The sequence below is a fragment of the Apis florea genome, unplaced genomic scaffold (assembly GCF_048593485.1).
Source record: "Apis florea isolate Af1SG1 unplaced genomic scaffold, ASM4859348v1 contig_2291_pilon, whole genome shotgun sequence".
In the NCBI taxonomy this organism is placed as follows: Eukaryota; Metazoa; Arthropoda; class Insecta; order Hymenoptera; family Apidae; genus Apis; species Apis florea.
Genome location: NW_028256553.1, coordinates 2,595,085 through 2,608,893, shown reverse-complemented (window position 1 = coordinate 2,608,893; position 13,809 = coordinate 2,595,085). Strand labels below are relative to the sequence as shown.

Below are 13,809 nucleotides of genomic sequence, written 5' to 3'. Positions count from 1 at the left end.
AATAATATTAATAGTTATTTTATAAATTAATTTTTATTAATTATTGAATTTATTTATAACCAAGAAGCAAAATAGAAATACTGATAATTTAGATAATCAATCTTTTTTGCAAATATGGTATAAAGTGATAATGTAATATAGACTAATAATTTAAAATATAAATTGCAATATATAGTATTTTTATAATTTAATAAAATTTATATTTAATATATTAATACAATATTACTTTCAGATATTTATAAAAAAAATTACACTATTATTCATAAATTTTTTTATATTTATCTTTGATATCTTAATTTCAATCTATGAACTTAATAATAAATATTCAATAATTTTATTAATAACTAGTAACAATAGTAAATAATTATAATGAAAATATACATTATTGCTTATTCAAAATGATTATCAAAAATTATAAATAAGCTAAAATGAAATTTTTACTATATTCTTTTTTATAAATCATAAAAATGCATAGCATAAATCTTTTATCTTGTTCAATTAATATATAATATATATAACATAAGTATAATATTATAATATTGGAAAAAATAAAACATTAAATAATAAGAATAAAACTTTTGTATTATATAAAATTGTAATCTTTTTATTTTTTTTTAAATTCATAAATATTAGAGAATACTATTTACATAGCTTGAAATTTATCATACTTGTCAAAGTACAGTACAGAGCGAAATAATTTTAACAAAGACAAATTAACAGCAAAAAATAAATCGCATTACATATTTATACATAATTATTCTTGAAAAATAAAAATAAGACAGTATGAATGTTAATAAAGTTTAATGGAAATAAAAGAAACTAAACAATACTGTTGTATTTTGTACATTGCTTACATTTCATATATTGTTTGCTCAAGATAGGCTTGTTAAAGTAAAATTACTAAAACAATATGTATGTACATTTAAAAACACTTTCTATTAAGCACAGGATGTGCTGCTAAAATGGCAGTTCTTTAAGTAACGGATATCCGTACTACTTTACAAATAGGCTGTGCTTGGCATTATTTAAAACTATGTATGATTTGACTGAAAAATGTTGCTCTACAAAATTTTTCATTCTTCCAAATCTAAGCATACTTTATATTTGTCTATATAAATGATTTACTATATTTCTTTTTTATTATTATATCATAGATTTAAAATTATTATTTCATTGCTTGTACAATATTTACGATATGGATTTTATTTATGTAGCAAGGCCTGCATCTTTAGCTATACTACTGAACAAACTAGATGAATTACGTAATAATGATTCTGGAGAATCATATTCCACAATGCGTCCATTATCCAAGACAATGATCCTAAATATTATTTATTAAATATCAATTAATAGCTTGAAAATAGTATATTACAATTTTAAAACATACCTGTCCGAATCAAGAATTGTATTAAGCCTATGAGCTATTGTGAGAATTGTGCAATCTTTAAACTCTTGTCTAATTGTTTGTTGGATTAAATCGTCCGTTTCTAAATCGACTGAAGCTGTTGCTTCATCGAGAATTAATACTTTTGTTTTTCGAAGCAATGCTCTTGCTAAACATATTAATTGCCGTTGACCTATACTTAAATTTTCTCCACCTTCTGATACTTCATATAAAAGACCATTTGGTAAATCTAAAATATGATAAAATATTATATTTTTTTATATATTTTTCAATATTATTTAATAAGATAGTATTTACTTTTTATAAAAGATTTAAGATGAGCATGTTCTAAAGCTCTCCAAACTTCATCATCGGTATAACAATTAAAAGGATCTAAATTTATTCTTAAACTTCCTGAGAATAATACAGGATCTTGAGGAATAATAGTTAGTCTAGATCTTAAATCATGAAGCCCCAATTTGGCAATATCAATATCATCAATAAAAATTTGTCCATCAGCTGCTTCTATTATTCTGAATAAAGCCAATGTTAAAGATGATTTTCCAGCACCAGTTCTACCAACAATACCAACTTTTTCTCCTCCCTTAATAGAAAACGATAATCCACGAAGTACAAGTTCTAAATCTTCCCTATAACGAACTTTATAATCTTTAAATTCTACTCTTCCTTGTACAGGCCATTCTTTAGGTGGTGTATAATCTGGATTTTTCCATGATGCTTCTTGAGGGGTTTCTCCATATTCTTTTATTCTTTCTACAGCTACAATGTTAGTTTCAACATCAGAAGTCATTCGTACTAACCAATTCAATGTTTGAGTAACCTAAAAAATTTTTATCAAAAATTATTTAAAAATTAAGTTAATTAAATTAAATAATTTTTGTTAATTAAATATTTATATATATTTTACTATTATCTTATTATTTTAATTATTTTAATCTAATTTATATCTGTTATTTGTATTAAGTTTATATCAGAATAGATGCAAATATAAATTGAAAAAAATAAATAAAATTTTATTTTATATAATTAATATTTAAACATTTTTCAAACAATTTGGCTTGAAATTCATATACTATGCATCCTGAGATATCTTATATCTATTGTTTGTATATCTATTGTATATCTTTTGTATATCTTATTTACAGATATAACTTACTTGTAATGCATAACTAACAGATAATCCAACTAAACCAGAGCTTACAGTGTCTTTATTTAATACAGCAAACAATGCAGCAAAAAAAATGATTAAATTTCCAACCATTTCTAAACGTACTGCTAACCATCTAAAAAAAAACAATAAATAACATTATTACAATTTATATAAATATAATTTATATAATCTTAAAATATTATTAAATATATTTTAATTTAATATTGAAATTTTTAGGAAAAATTTATACCTGTTTGCAATTATACTAGGATAATAACATACTTGATTGAAATCTACTTTACTTTCGGATTCATTAATAAATCGTTCTTGTACTCCAAATGCTCTAATCATTTGTGCTCCTAATAATCAAATATTAATATTACATCTACATAATTATATTAATATTTTTGAATATAATAGATATATAAATTATAAATCATAATTATCATAATATATAAAACATACCAGAAACTGTTTCACTGAAATGCGAATATATAGGAGATCTTGAAACAGATTCTAAACGTTTTAATTGTCTTGAAGATGCAACATATAACCGTTGAACGAAATAATATATTACACTTATTGGTATTATAACTGAAATAAATATTGGGGTACTAAAACTTATAACCACTAAAGTGGCTATAACCTGCAATATAAAAATAATATTTAGTAAAAAAGAAAATAATTTATTAAATTTATTTCTATTTAAAAAATAAGATGAAAAACAAATTAATTTAACATTTAAACATGAAAAATAAAAGACAAAAAAAAATCATATATACATAAATAAATGCATACAAATATATATATATACAATCATACAGTCATAAAATAATCAAGAATCAGTTTTCAAATAAAGAATTCATGAATTAATGACCATGCAAATTTTTGAAACACCCACATTTTTTCCAGACATTAATATTCAATATAAAAGCTTTTTTTAATTAATGAATACTTGCACTATTTTTTTCTACCATTACAAGCATATATTTTTTAAATATTTTTTAATTTTAATATATAATTATAATTTATTAGAATGGACACAATTATACTTTATTATTTATTTTTTAAAATTATGCATTTTTATCAATTATTTTAAGTTTATTAAGAGTTAATTGAAATAATGTAAATAATAAATAAAATATAAGATATTAATAAAATTTTATAGTAGAATGAATTAATATTATTATATACTTATAGACTCATATAGGAAAAAAAGATATAGTGAATATATCTTTATTATTTATATAAGTATACGATTATATAGACAATATTATATGAGTATCCAATGAATTATGATTTAAGGAATTATAGAAACGAAATAACAATACTTAAAAGAAAAAAATCTCATCATTAATTCACATATTTTCAAAAATTACCTCAAACAAACAATAGATGCTATCAGAAATTTGTTGAGGAAGAGATGTGTCCAGTACGTCGACATCTTTAGCAAATCTGGAGATAATACGACCAGTAGGAGTTGTATCAAAGAAGGTCAATGGAGCACGCATCACAACACGCAGCATCATTATATGCATCTGGCGAGCAGCCAGCCAGCAGCCCAGCTGGGGTGCCAAATCGCAGAGAAAACTCGTCATCGCTACAACATCAGACATGATTTGCTTTCATTGTAATCATTTTAACAAAAACTTCTAATGATACAATTATAACTAAGATTTAAAAAATCTAAAGCATTCTGTAAATTTTTTTCACTCAATACAAATTTTTTATTACTATTATGAATTTTTATTGAAAACAAATAGTTTATAATATAATATGAACATTTGAAAGCACTATTCAATTCTAGTATGCATAAACTAATAGAAATTCATTTTATTTATATTTTTCAACAATAAGTTTATAATATGAAAAAATTGCTATTCTGTCTCATGTTATGCGAGGGAGTGTAGTTTGCTGTGGAGAGGCATGCCAGGCACAAATAATAGAACAATACGTAAACAAATCAAGCATTCCAATGTTTAATAGCTTATATTTAGTAAGATATACATATACCATTTCAAAGCATAAGCAATATTACTTTTTTTATCAAAATACTAATGTATAATTGTGTCCATTACTAATTATGATATTATTATTGTTTTGTAGTTTTGTAATTTTTTATAACATAGACTATTGAGTTAGTGATATAGAGTATATCAAAAAATATGATTTCAAAAATAAAATTTATATTACAATTTTATATTACAATTTTTATAAAACTTATAAGCAATATATGAAATAATTTTTAATAATTTAATTTTATCAAATTCTATTAAAAAAAAATTTCAATAAAATAAATAAATATAATTTAATAAAATATAGTCACAACACAATGTATTTTATTATATAAATATATATAAATTATAATAAAATCTTATCTATTTTTAAATATAAAAATAAATTATTTGGTTTTATATTAAAAACATATATATACATATTGTGATTAATGTATTTATATATATATATATATATATATATATATATATATATATAAAATTTTTTATTTATTAGCATTATGTATATTATATATATTATAAAATATATATTATATATATTATAAAATATATATTTTTTAATTAATCCATGAAACTCTACTTTATTTAAGCATGCAAATATTTTTAATTTATTTTTATAACTTTTTTAAAAATTTTAAAAATTTATAATTTTTTTTAATGGTAAGTTTACAGAACAGTAAATGTAAAATGAGTAATTATATATGAATGAGATTAGAATTTTTGTTTTTAAATATAGCCACTGCGTAAGTGGATATAAACTTAATTTATAATTTTTGATCAAAATTTGTTAAGCACAGTATTTACAACGTGAAAATATCATACCCCAAAGAGGCAAGTAATCCAAGAACGCAGTATGGATGGCAGCGTATTATCAATGACATCAGTATCTTTAGAGAGTCGATTAAGAATTCGACCAGTTGGAGTTTGGTCAAAGAATGACATTGGATTCCGGAGAACACGTTGCAACGTACTCTCGAAGAGATGCACGGAAGCGCGTATTGTTCCTTTTGCCAAGAATAATGCCCCTCCAAACACTGTCATGCCTACAATGATTGGTGATAACTTTGGTATATCATTAAACCTGATAATTATATATCAGGGACTATATCAGTTTTTGCAATATTTGTATTTTATGTATATTATAAATCAAAAAATGAAAAATTAATTTTCTTAGCAATAATACTGATTTTTATTACATCATCTACCTAATACCATGTGCAAGTTCCTTTCTGCAGTTACACATGTATTGAGGTGCATTTATAATTAGAAAGTACTGATTATATATTACGACATATATATTAATAAAAAAAATATAAATAAATTCTTGTATTAAATTTATTTATCTTAATAAAATTATCTATGCAACTTAAATAAATTAATAAACATGCATAGTGTAATTTTTATTATTATTAATATTATTATTGTTATTGTTTTTTTTTTAAATTTTTATTATATTTTGTATAGATTTTTTAATTTTGCCAATTAATTATATTTTTTTATTTAATATTTATAAACATAATATTTGATGATAAAATATTATCTAATATATGCTTTTAAAATTATAATTTCAAATAGAATTTGACAAGTATTTATAATATGAGAAATAATATTGAATAATTTATATAATATTTTTTACCAATTCAATTGGAAGATATTGTAAAAAATTATATAATTTATTTTTTTATATGATTAAAAATATATTTTTACATGATTATTTATTTTTCTATTAATATAATAGAATGATATATATATACATACATATATATATATATATATATATATATATATATATATATATATATATTTGTTTATATGTTAAAAAAAAATACACTTGAAATTCTTATAATTTAATTGTGATGAGATGAACATTTAATATATAAAAGATATAAAATCTATGTATTTTAATAATAGATAAATGATAAGAAGCTTTGTTATTTTGCTACTTCATGCTGAAATATTATACATAAATATTGCATGAGCTTATACATACATATGAAATAAGATAAAATAAATAAGTACATGCGAAACAAAAATTAATTTTGAATAATAATTAAAGTAATGGCACTTAAACAATATATTTCTACAAAGCTTTTATTTAATTTATAAATATTCTATTGACACAGCAAACTGCACTCGCACTAATATTTTAACTAGTTAGATTTTGTTAATGTTTTAATGTTAATTGCGTACTTAAAATTTCAAAACAAATTATTAAGGAAATAATGATTTTATGATGTTAATACATAAACAGTTAGTTTCAGAGTCATATAAATATATGTTTTATTTATAATTTAAAATTTAATTTCCCCAAAACTGTGTAATCTGTGAAGGAACATGCCTTTCAAACAAAATTTAATAATAAATAAAATAATAAAGTAATCATTATATATTGGATCATAACATAATTTAAAATTAAACTTACCTTACATAATAATTTTTTTTAAAATTCTAATTCTAAGAATTATTAATAAACGAAAAATAAATATATATAATATATATTATAAATTTTTAAGCACATACCTTGGCCAAGGCCAAGTCCACCATATACTCCAAGATACATGTTTTGTTTAATGTGATCAACTGTATTATTAAAATCTGTTAAATTATCATCTGACCACATACTGAGCCAAGTATTTGAACCAATACTAAATCCTTGAAAAATAGCGTTCATTATAATAGTGGATATTGATAAAAACCAACCAATGGATTTAAAATAGTGAGAATAGACTCGCCATTTAACCTTAATAAGAATAATATATGATTAAAATTTATTTAATAAATTATTTTATAAAATAAAAAAAGAAAACTTACACTTCCAGTTTCAGTTTTTTCTACTTCTATTAATTTTCCTCCTGATTTTGGAGATAATAATTTCGCTTCTTTTATATTACTATTTTCATAAGTACCAGATTGTTGACTACTTGTAGAATATTGTCTAAAAAATAAAAATACATATATTCTTCTAAGAAATATTATTGTACATAACGTCGAACATAATTAAAGTAATTTTACCTCTTTAATGAACCATTTAAAGATTTTCTATCAGCTATGGAACCAGATTCACTTTGACTTTCTGATATTCTTGATTTACCTCTTGTTAATTTCTGTTGTAATTCATTTGATCCAATTGTAGATTCCAAATGTTGTTTAATTTCATGTAGATCTGCTTCTGATTCACCATCAGCATGTACTATTTTAAATTTGTTATAAAAAATACACAACATATTCAAAAATAAATTATACAAAATTAAAAAATAATAACATAATAGGATGCACTTTGATGTTAGAATAAAATTTCAAATGCATTCGGCAAATCATGATTATTAATTTCAATAAATTAAAAATAAATCACAAAAAGAATTATATATGTATAACACTAATTATATATTTCATTTCAATAAGTTTCTGATTGAAATTTAACATGCATTATAATCTTTTATATATATCTTTTTTTTAAATAAAAAAAAGATTATATATAAAAAGATTTAAAAGAGAATACTAAAAAATAAAGTTGTAGTGTAGGTTACTTTATGCTACAAGCCAGCTGATAAGTTTTAAGAGTAGCAAATTGCAAAAAATACTAACATCATTGATACTCTAATATCACAAGCCAAATGCAATATAAACCATTTTGTGGACAATCACACAAATTGAAGTAGGAAAAGGAATCGTAATTACTTTTTTCACTGACTTACGATTTCCAACTTAAATTCATGAAAAATATAATTAAAAATTAATTATATTTATAAAACCTAAATAGAAAAAAGTAAGAAAAAAGTGATACATACCTTCCTGAAGATGTTGCACTAAAAACTCAGAAAAGGCTCCCCTTTTCTCTAAAAGTTGTTTGTAAGTTCCAACTTCTGTTATTTCACCATCTTTAAGAACAATAATGTTATCTACTTCTGGCAAATAAGTAATACCATGTGTGACGAGTATTCTTGTTTTCTTCTTAAGTAAACCACTAGAGCCAATTACATTTTCAAATATATGTTTTCCAACATGTGAATCTACTGCGCTTAATGGATCATCCAAAAAATAAATATCAGAATCATTGTATACTGCTCTGGCCAATGATACTCTTTGTTTTTGTCCACCAGATAAATTTATTCCTTTTTCTCCAATTTCAGTTTGATCACCTGCAGGCAGCACTTTTAAATCTGGAGTTAATGCACATGCCTCAATTACACGATTGTATAAATTTTTGTGTAATGATTTTCCAAATAAAATATTATCTTGTAATGATGCATTTTGAATCCATGCTTGTTGAGATACATATGCAATAGAACCCTATTATATGTAAAATAAACAAATAATAACAAAACTATTTATCATATTAAAAAATTTTTTCATTTAAGTAATAAAATATTTACTTTTGTATTAACTCTGCCATTTATCTTCTCCATTTCTCCAAGAAGAGCTGATAAAAGAGAGCTTTTTCCAGATCCTACAGTGCCAACAACAGCTACTAATTGACCTTGTTCCACTTGGAGATTGATATTTCTTAATATTGGTCTATCAATATTTTCCATATCCCATATGAAGGTGCCATTTTCAATTAGTAATGTATATGCTATATTATATTAATATATATGATATATTTGGTATATAATATTTGTAAATATATAAAAATTATTAGGAACTTACATTCAGATGAATCATGTTGAACATTATTTGGATCTAATTCTTCTGTATTCATGAATTTATTAATACGTTTCACAGAAACATAAGCCTTAATTATATTAAATTATTATATTAAAAAATGAAAATGATATGTATATGAATATGTATTATAATTGAATATAAAATATTTTTATTTACCTGAACCATGTTACCAATCATCATAGGTAATATAGAAAGAGGAAACCTTAAGATATTGAAAAGACTGAGTGAAACAAAAGCTTTTGTACTGTCTAAACGATTATTTTCATCTATAAGTACATATGTTGCAAAGGATACCAATGAAACCTACAAAATAAAAGTTATACATAAATAAATAAATAAATAAATAAATAAAACAATAAATAAAAAATCATTTTCTCTTAATAATATAATTTGACTTAAAAACTTACTAAAAAGGGTGCAAAGGACCAAATAAAACTTGTTCCAGAATTAAGATATGCTGTTTCCTTAAGTACTTTAATTTCTTTTGTTCGTATTTTTAGTATTTGTTCCTCAAATGAAGGTTCCCATGCATATAGTTTTAATACTTTTATACCATTAAGTACTTCATTCATTAATTTAACTCTTTCATCTTTATGCTTCATTTGTCTAATTTGCAGTGTTTTAACTCTATTAGTAATCAAGACATTTATTGGGATAAGAATAAGTAAAACAGCTAATCCAGCAAGTACAGCTGGTCCCAAAATATCCCATAAAAAATATAATGCTAAGACTATTTGCAATGGTGCAGACCAAATCATATTTATATATGCTGTTAAATCCATAAATCTTTGTGCATCCACAGACATTAGATTTACTATTTCACCAACTGTTGACTCTTTTCTGGCAGCATTAGACATTCTCAATGCTTTCCGATAAATTGCTGCAATTAAAGCAGTACGTATTCGTAATCCAACTAAAAACATACGATGAAAATATTGAGATAAAACTAATGTTTGAAATATGGCTGTAATTAACAATAAAACTGCATAAAAATAGCCTTTCCATAGTGGTTCACGTCCTTTAGTAAAATCGATAAGTAACCTATATTAAAAACATTTTAATTTGTAACTGTAATTCTAAAAACTAATTAATTTAAAATAAGAAGTATTAAAATATTCATTTACTTACTGTAATATTTGTGGACTAACAAAAGTTATAATATCTTGTACAAATTTAAGTACTGCACCAAATAAAAACGTGGCACCAAAAGCTTTGCAAAGAGGAGGCAAAACTGACGATGTTTTCTTTTTATATTCATTATTGAAATTTACTTGGCCAGATCCTTTTCTGAATGATGCTTTAGTATTTTGTACACTAAAAATAAGTAAAAATAAAACATATTTATATGTTTAATCATATATACAATTTAATTAACTTACCTAAAGTAAGTCCAAAATACTCTTGTTAGCAAAAGTGAATTTATATCTTATTACTAATATAATATATGATAAAATTATTTTGGTTTATTAATTGATTTATTTAAATTTTTTATTTTATTAACTGATTTTTATTTAATTTTTATTCTCTAATATTAAATATTTATAAATATCACACTCACTTGTTTCTTTTTTGTGAATTCTTCTTCCAATATTTCTCAAATTTAGGTACAATTTCTTTAGCTGTATCTTCTGGATTTATGGACCATAGATCTGTAATTTCTAAAGGTTTTTTAAAACCTTTCCATGCCATTGAATCAAACCAACTAAAAAAGATTTTTCCTGGAAAGGAAGATTTTTGTTCTGGACATGGTTTTTCAGCCTATAAATGCAATATATAAAATTAATATTCTAATATTTTTCATTTTAGCTATAATATGATTTATCAAAAATATTATTACCCTGGGATATTTAGAATATTTAGGTTCAGCATCAACCAAGAAATTCAATAAGAATAAAAGTATCACTATTGGATAAGATATAAATGAGATATAAGAGATCTCATTCTAAAAAAAATATATAAAAGTTAATATATATAAAAAAATTTTTTCAATATTAATATTAAGGATTGGAATATAATCTTAAAAAATAAATAAATAAATAAATCTCTCAATTAATAGTCATTAGTAATTATATAAAATAATTTTAATTAATTATTGATTATTTTATAACAATAAGTAATAACATACCTTGTTTATATATAATTTTAATAAACTTCTATATTCAATAATTCCACATAAAGCAAGTAGAAACCAAAATAAAAATAATAGTCCAGAAGTTCGCATTCCATATTTCCTATTATATGTTACTAAAATACTTGTCTTAAGCTATAAAAAAATTAATGGAATAATATTATTACAATGTATTAATTTTTTATAATTTTTTAAAAATTTATAAATGATACTTACAAAGGTAACAATTCTTATAATTGGTGTACAATAATCAACATTATAAACTTCTTTATAAGTACTTTTATATATAGCTATTCCTAAATCAACAATATTAAGTAAAATCAGAGTTATTATGAGTATTTGTTTAGAAATAAATAACCATGTATATGGAATATTTTTGTTTTTGCTGTTTAAGAAATAATAAATTTCTATTCCAGAGAATAACCATAAAAATGCACATGGCACCCATACTAGCACAGTTTTTTGAAAACATTCTGTAATCTCTGGGTCATCTGTATTCCATATTAAACTATAGTTCTACAATGTAAAAAATAAAATATCTGTATATATTTTTTAAATCAAAAGAATTAAATGACAAATAAAATAAATTTTATTTTAAAATTTAGTGTACAAAAGCATATTATGATATATATTTTATATTTTTATATATTTATCAAATAATATTATTAATCAATTATTTAATCAAAAAGATATTTCAAGTAAATTTTCGAGTGAGTCAAATAAAACAAAAACATGACGAAAGAACAAATAAAATATGCATTCTTACCCAAAATTTACTACCACAAAATTGATCCATACTTTAGCCTTCCATAAAAATACATTTACTGCTTTATAGGTTTTTGCTTTACTTATATTCAGATAACACTCTTGAGTTCTTTTATAGCTTTCTTGAGCAAGATAAAGTGTTCCACGCTATAATAGATATCGTTAATTTCAATAAATGATTGTAGTCAAGTAAAAGATGTTCAATTGAAGAAATATACAATTACATTATATACCTATTACCTTATATATCTATTTAAAACTAACTGATACAACTATATCCGCTCACTTTCTCAAACAAATGTAAACTGTGCTGAATAGAAACCGTTCACATTATAACATTGGCTCATTTACCCAATCAAGATATATTACGTCATCTTGCGCACAATTTTGAAATAACGGTTTAACTTCTAAACAGAAAAGATTGTTTGTATAATTGTATAATCAAAAATAGAAAATCTAATAAAATGAGAATAAGAAAAATTCTTAAAATAGTATAATTGTAAAAAATATATATCCCATTAATAAAATATTATATTTTAAACATTATTATAACATTATATAATTTATTCTTATTTTATTTTGAAATTTTATTATCATTTTGTATCTTTATATATTTTTTAATTTAAAAATGTATATATTTCTATATTTTTATTATCTATATTTTTTAGATTTTTCTATGTTATATTGAAATATTATTTATTTATTTTCTAATTTAATAATAATAATATAATGAGCCAATTATTTTTTATTACTATTATTTTAAATATTAAATATTTATATATTATATATATATAATATATTATATATATATAATATATAATATATATGTATAATATATATATAATACTAAATATATATATAAATATATATATGTTATAAGATAGAAAAATATTTAATAGAATGTGTTTTTAATTTTCATATTCCATATTTTATTTAATAAAATTTTATTTAATTATATATTTTATTTAATAAAAAAATATATTAAGAAATATTTTACGTTATCATTATAAAAAAGAAGTAAAACAAAAATATATTATAAAATACATATATAAAAAATTAATAATTTAAATAAAAAATTATAATTTTTTTTTATATATAAAATTAAATTATATTAAATTTATATGGCAATGTTTTTGCAAAGATATAGCATTTGATACCTATTATGTACTCTAAATTAATGAAATGATAAGACATTAAATCAATATTTAACAATATATTAGAATAATTGATTAGATACCTAGTCGTGAATTTTTTTATTCAAGTTTTATGCAACAAAGATATATTAGTATATTCTTTCGTAACATTATATCATACGTGCAATGTCATCGAATGACATAGCTAAATTTTTAATATCGATATAATGACTAATATATATATAAACGTGTTATTATATACTAAATTATAAACTTATTTTTGAAATTATTATTATTATTATTATTTATTTCTTTTTATTGAAATTTAATAAAATTATATTAAAATAATTTTGTAAAAATACATATAATTGTTAAGATATAATCGATTAATCGCAATTTACAATCGATTGAATTTATTATGTTTTTATTTTAAAGAATACCAAAGAACGTTATATAGATAATTTAATGTAAATAAAAAAAAAGCAAAAAAAAGAAAATAATAATGTGATTATATAATTAAATTATACCAGAATTTTTTATAACTATTT

General features: G+C 21.4%; 1 protein-coding gene across 5 annotated transcripts; it reads right to left on the bottom strand.

Annotated features, from left to right (window-relative positions):
* Nucleotides 1-576: 576 nt before the first annotated feature.
* Nucleotides 577-13,399, bottom strand: MRP (Multidrug-Resistance like Protein 1). Of its 5 annotated transcripts, none has more exons than XM_086903176.1 (24): nt 13,366-13,399; nt 12,353-12,535; nt 12,130-12,275; nt 11,580-11,879; nt 11,361-11,498; nt 11,073-11,177; nt 10,794-10,993; nt 10,615-10,635; nt 10,364-10,549; nt 9,643-10,276; nt 9,392-9,538; nt 9,218-9,302; nt 8,944-9,143; nt 8,359-8,860; nt 7,583-7,760; nt 7,382-7,505; nt 7,091-7,310; nt 5,393-5,613; nt 3,021-3,201; nt 2,806-2,914; nt 2,562-2,688; nt 1,703-2,225; nt 1,388-1,634; nt 577-1,321 (listed from the first exon to the last, which is right to left on the bottom strand). In XM_086903176.1, the coding sequence occupies exons 3-24, from the start codon at nt 12,157-12,159 to the stop codon at nt 1,207-1,209; spliced, it is 4,593 nt and encodes a 1,530-aa protein (XP_086759302.1). In that variant the 5' UTR covers nt 12,160-12,275; nt 12,353-12,535; nt 13,366-13,399; the 3' UTR covers nt 577-1,206. The 5 variants fall into 5 exon arrangements, with proteins under 5 accessions (XP_086759302.1, XP_086759303.1, XP_086759301.1 ...); XM_086903177.1 differs by having other exon boundaries at nt 12,362-12,535; XM_086903175.1 differs by having other exon boundaries at nt 12,369-12,535.
* Nucleotides 13,400-13,809: the final 410 nt, after the last annotated feature.

Coding starts and splice junctions, on each gene's coding strand:
- MRP (XM_086903176.1), bottom strand. CDS start 12,159: ATGGATCAATTTTGTGGTAGTAAATTTTGG. Junction 10,550..10,614: donor GTATTTTGGACTTACTTTAG/GTAAGTTAATTA, acceptor ACTTATTTTTAG/TGTACAAAATACTAAAGCAT. Junction 5,614..7,090: donor TGGACTTGGCCTTGGCCAAG/GTATGTGCTTAA, acceptor CAATCATTGTAG/GCATGACAGTGTTTGGAGGG.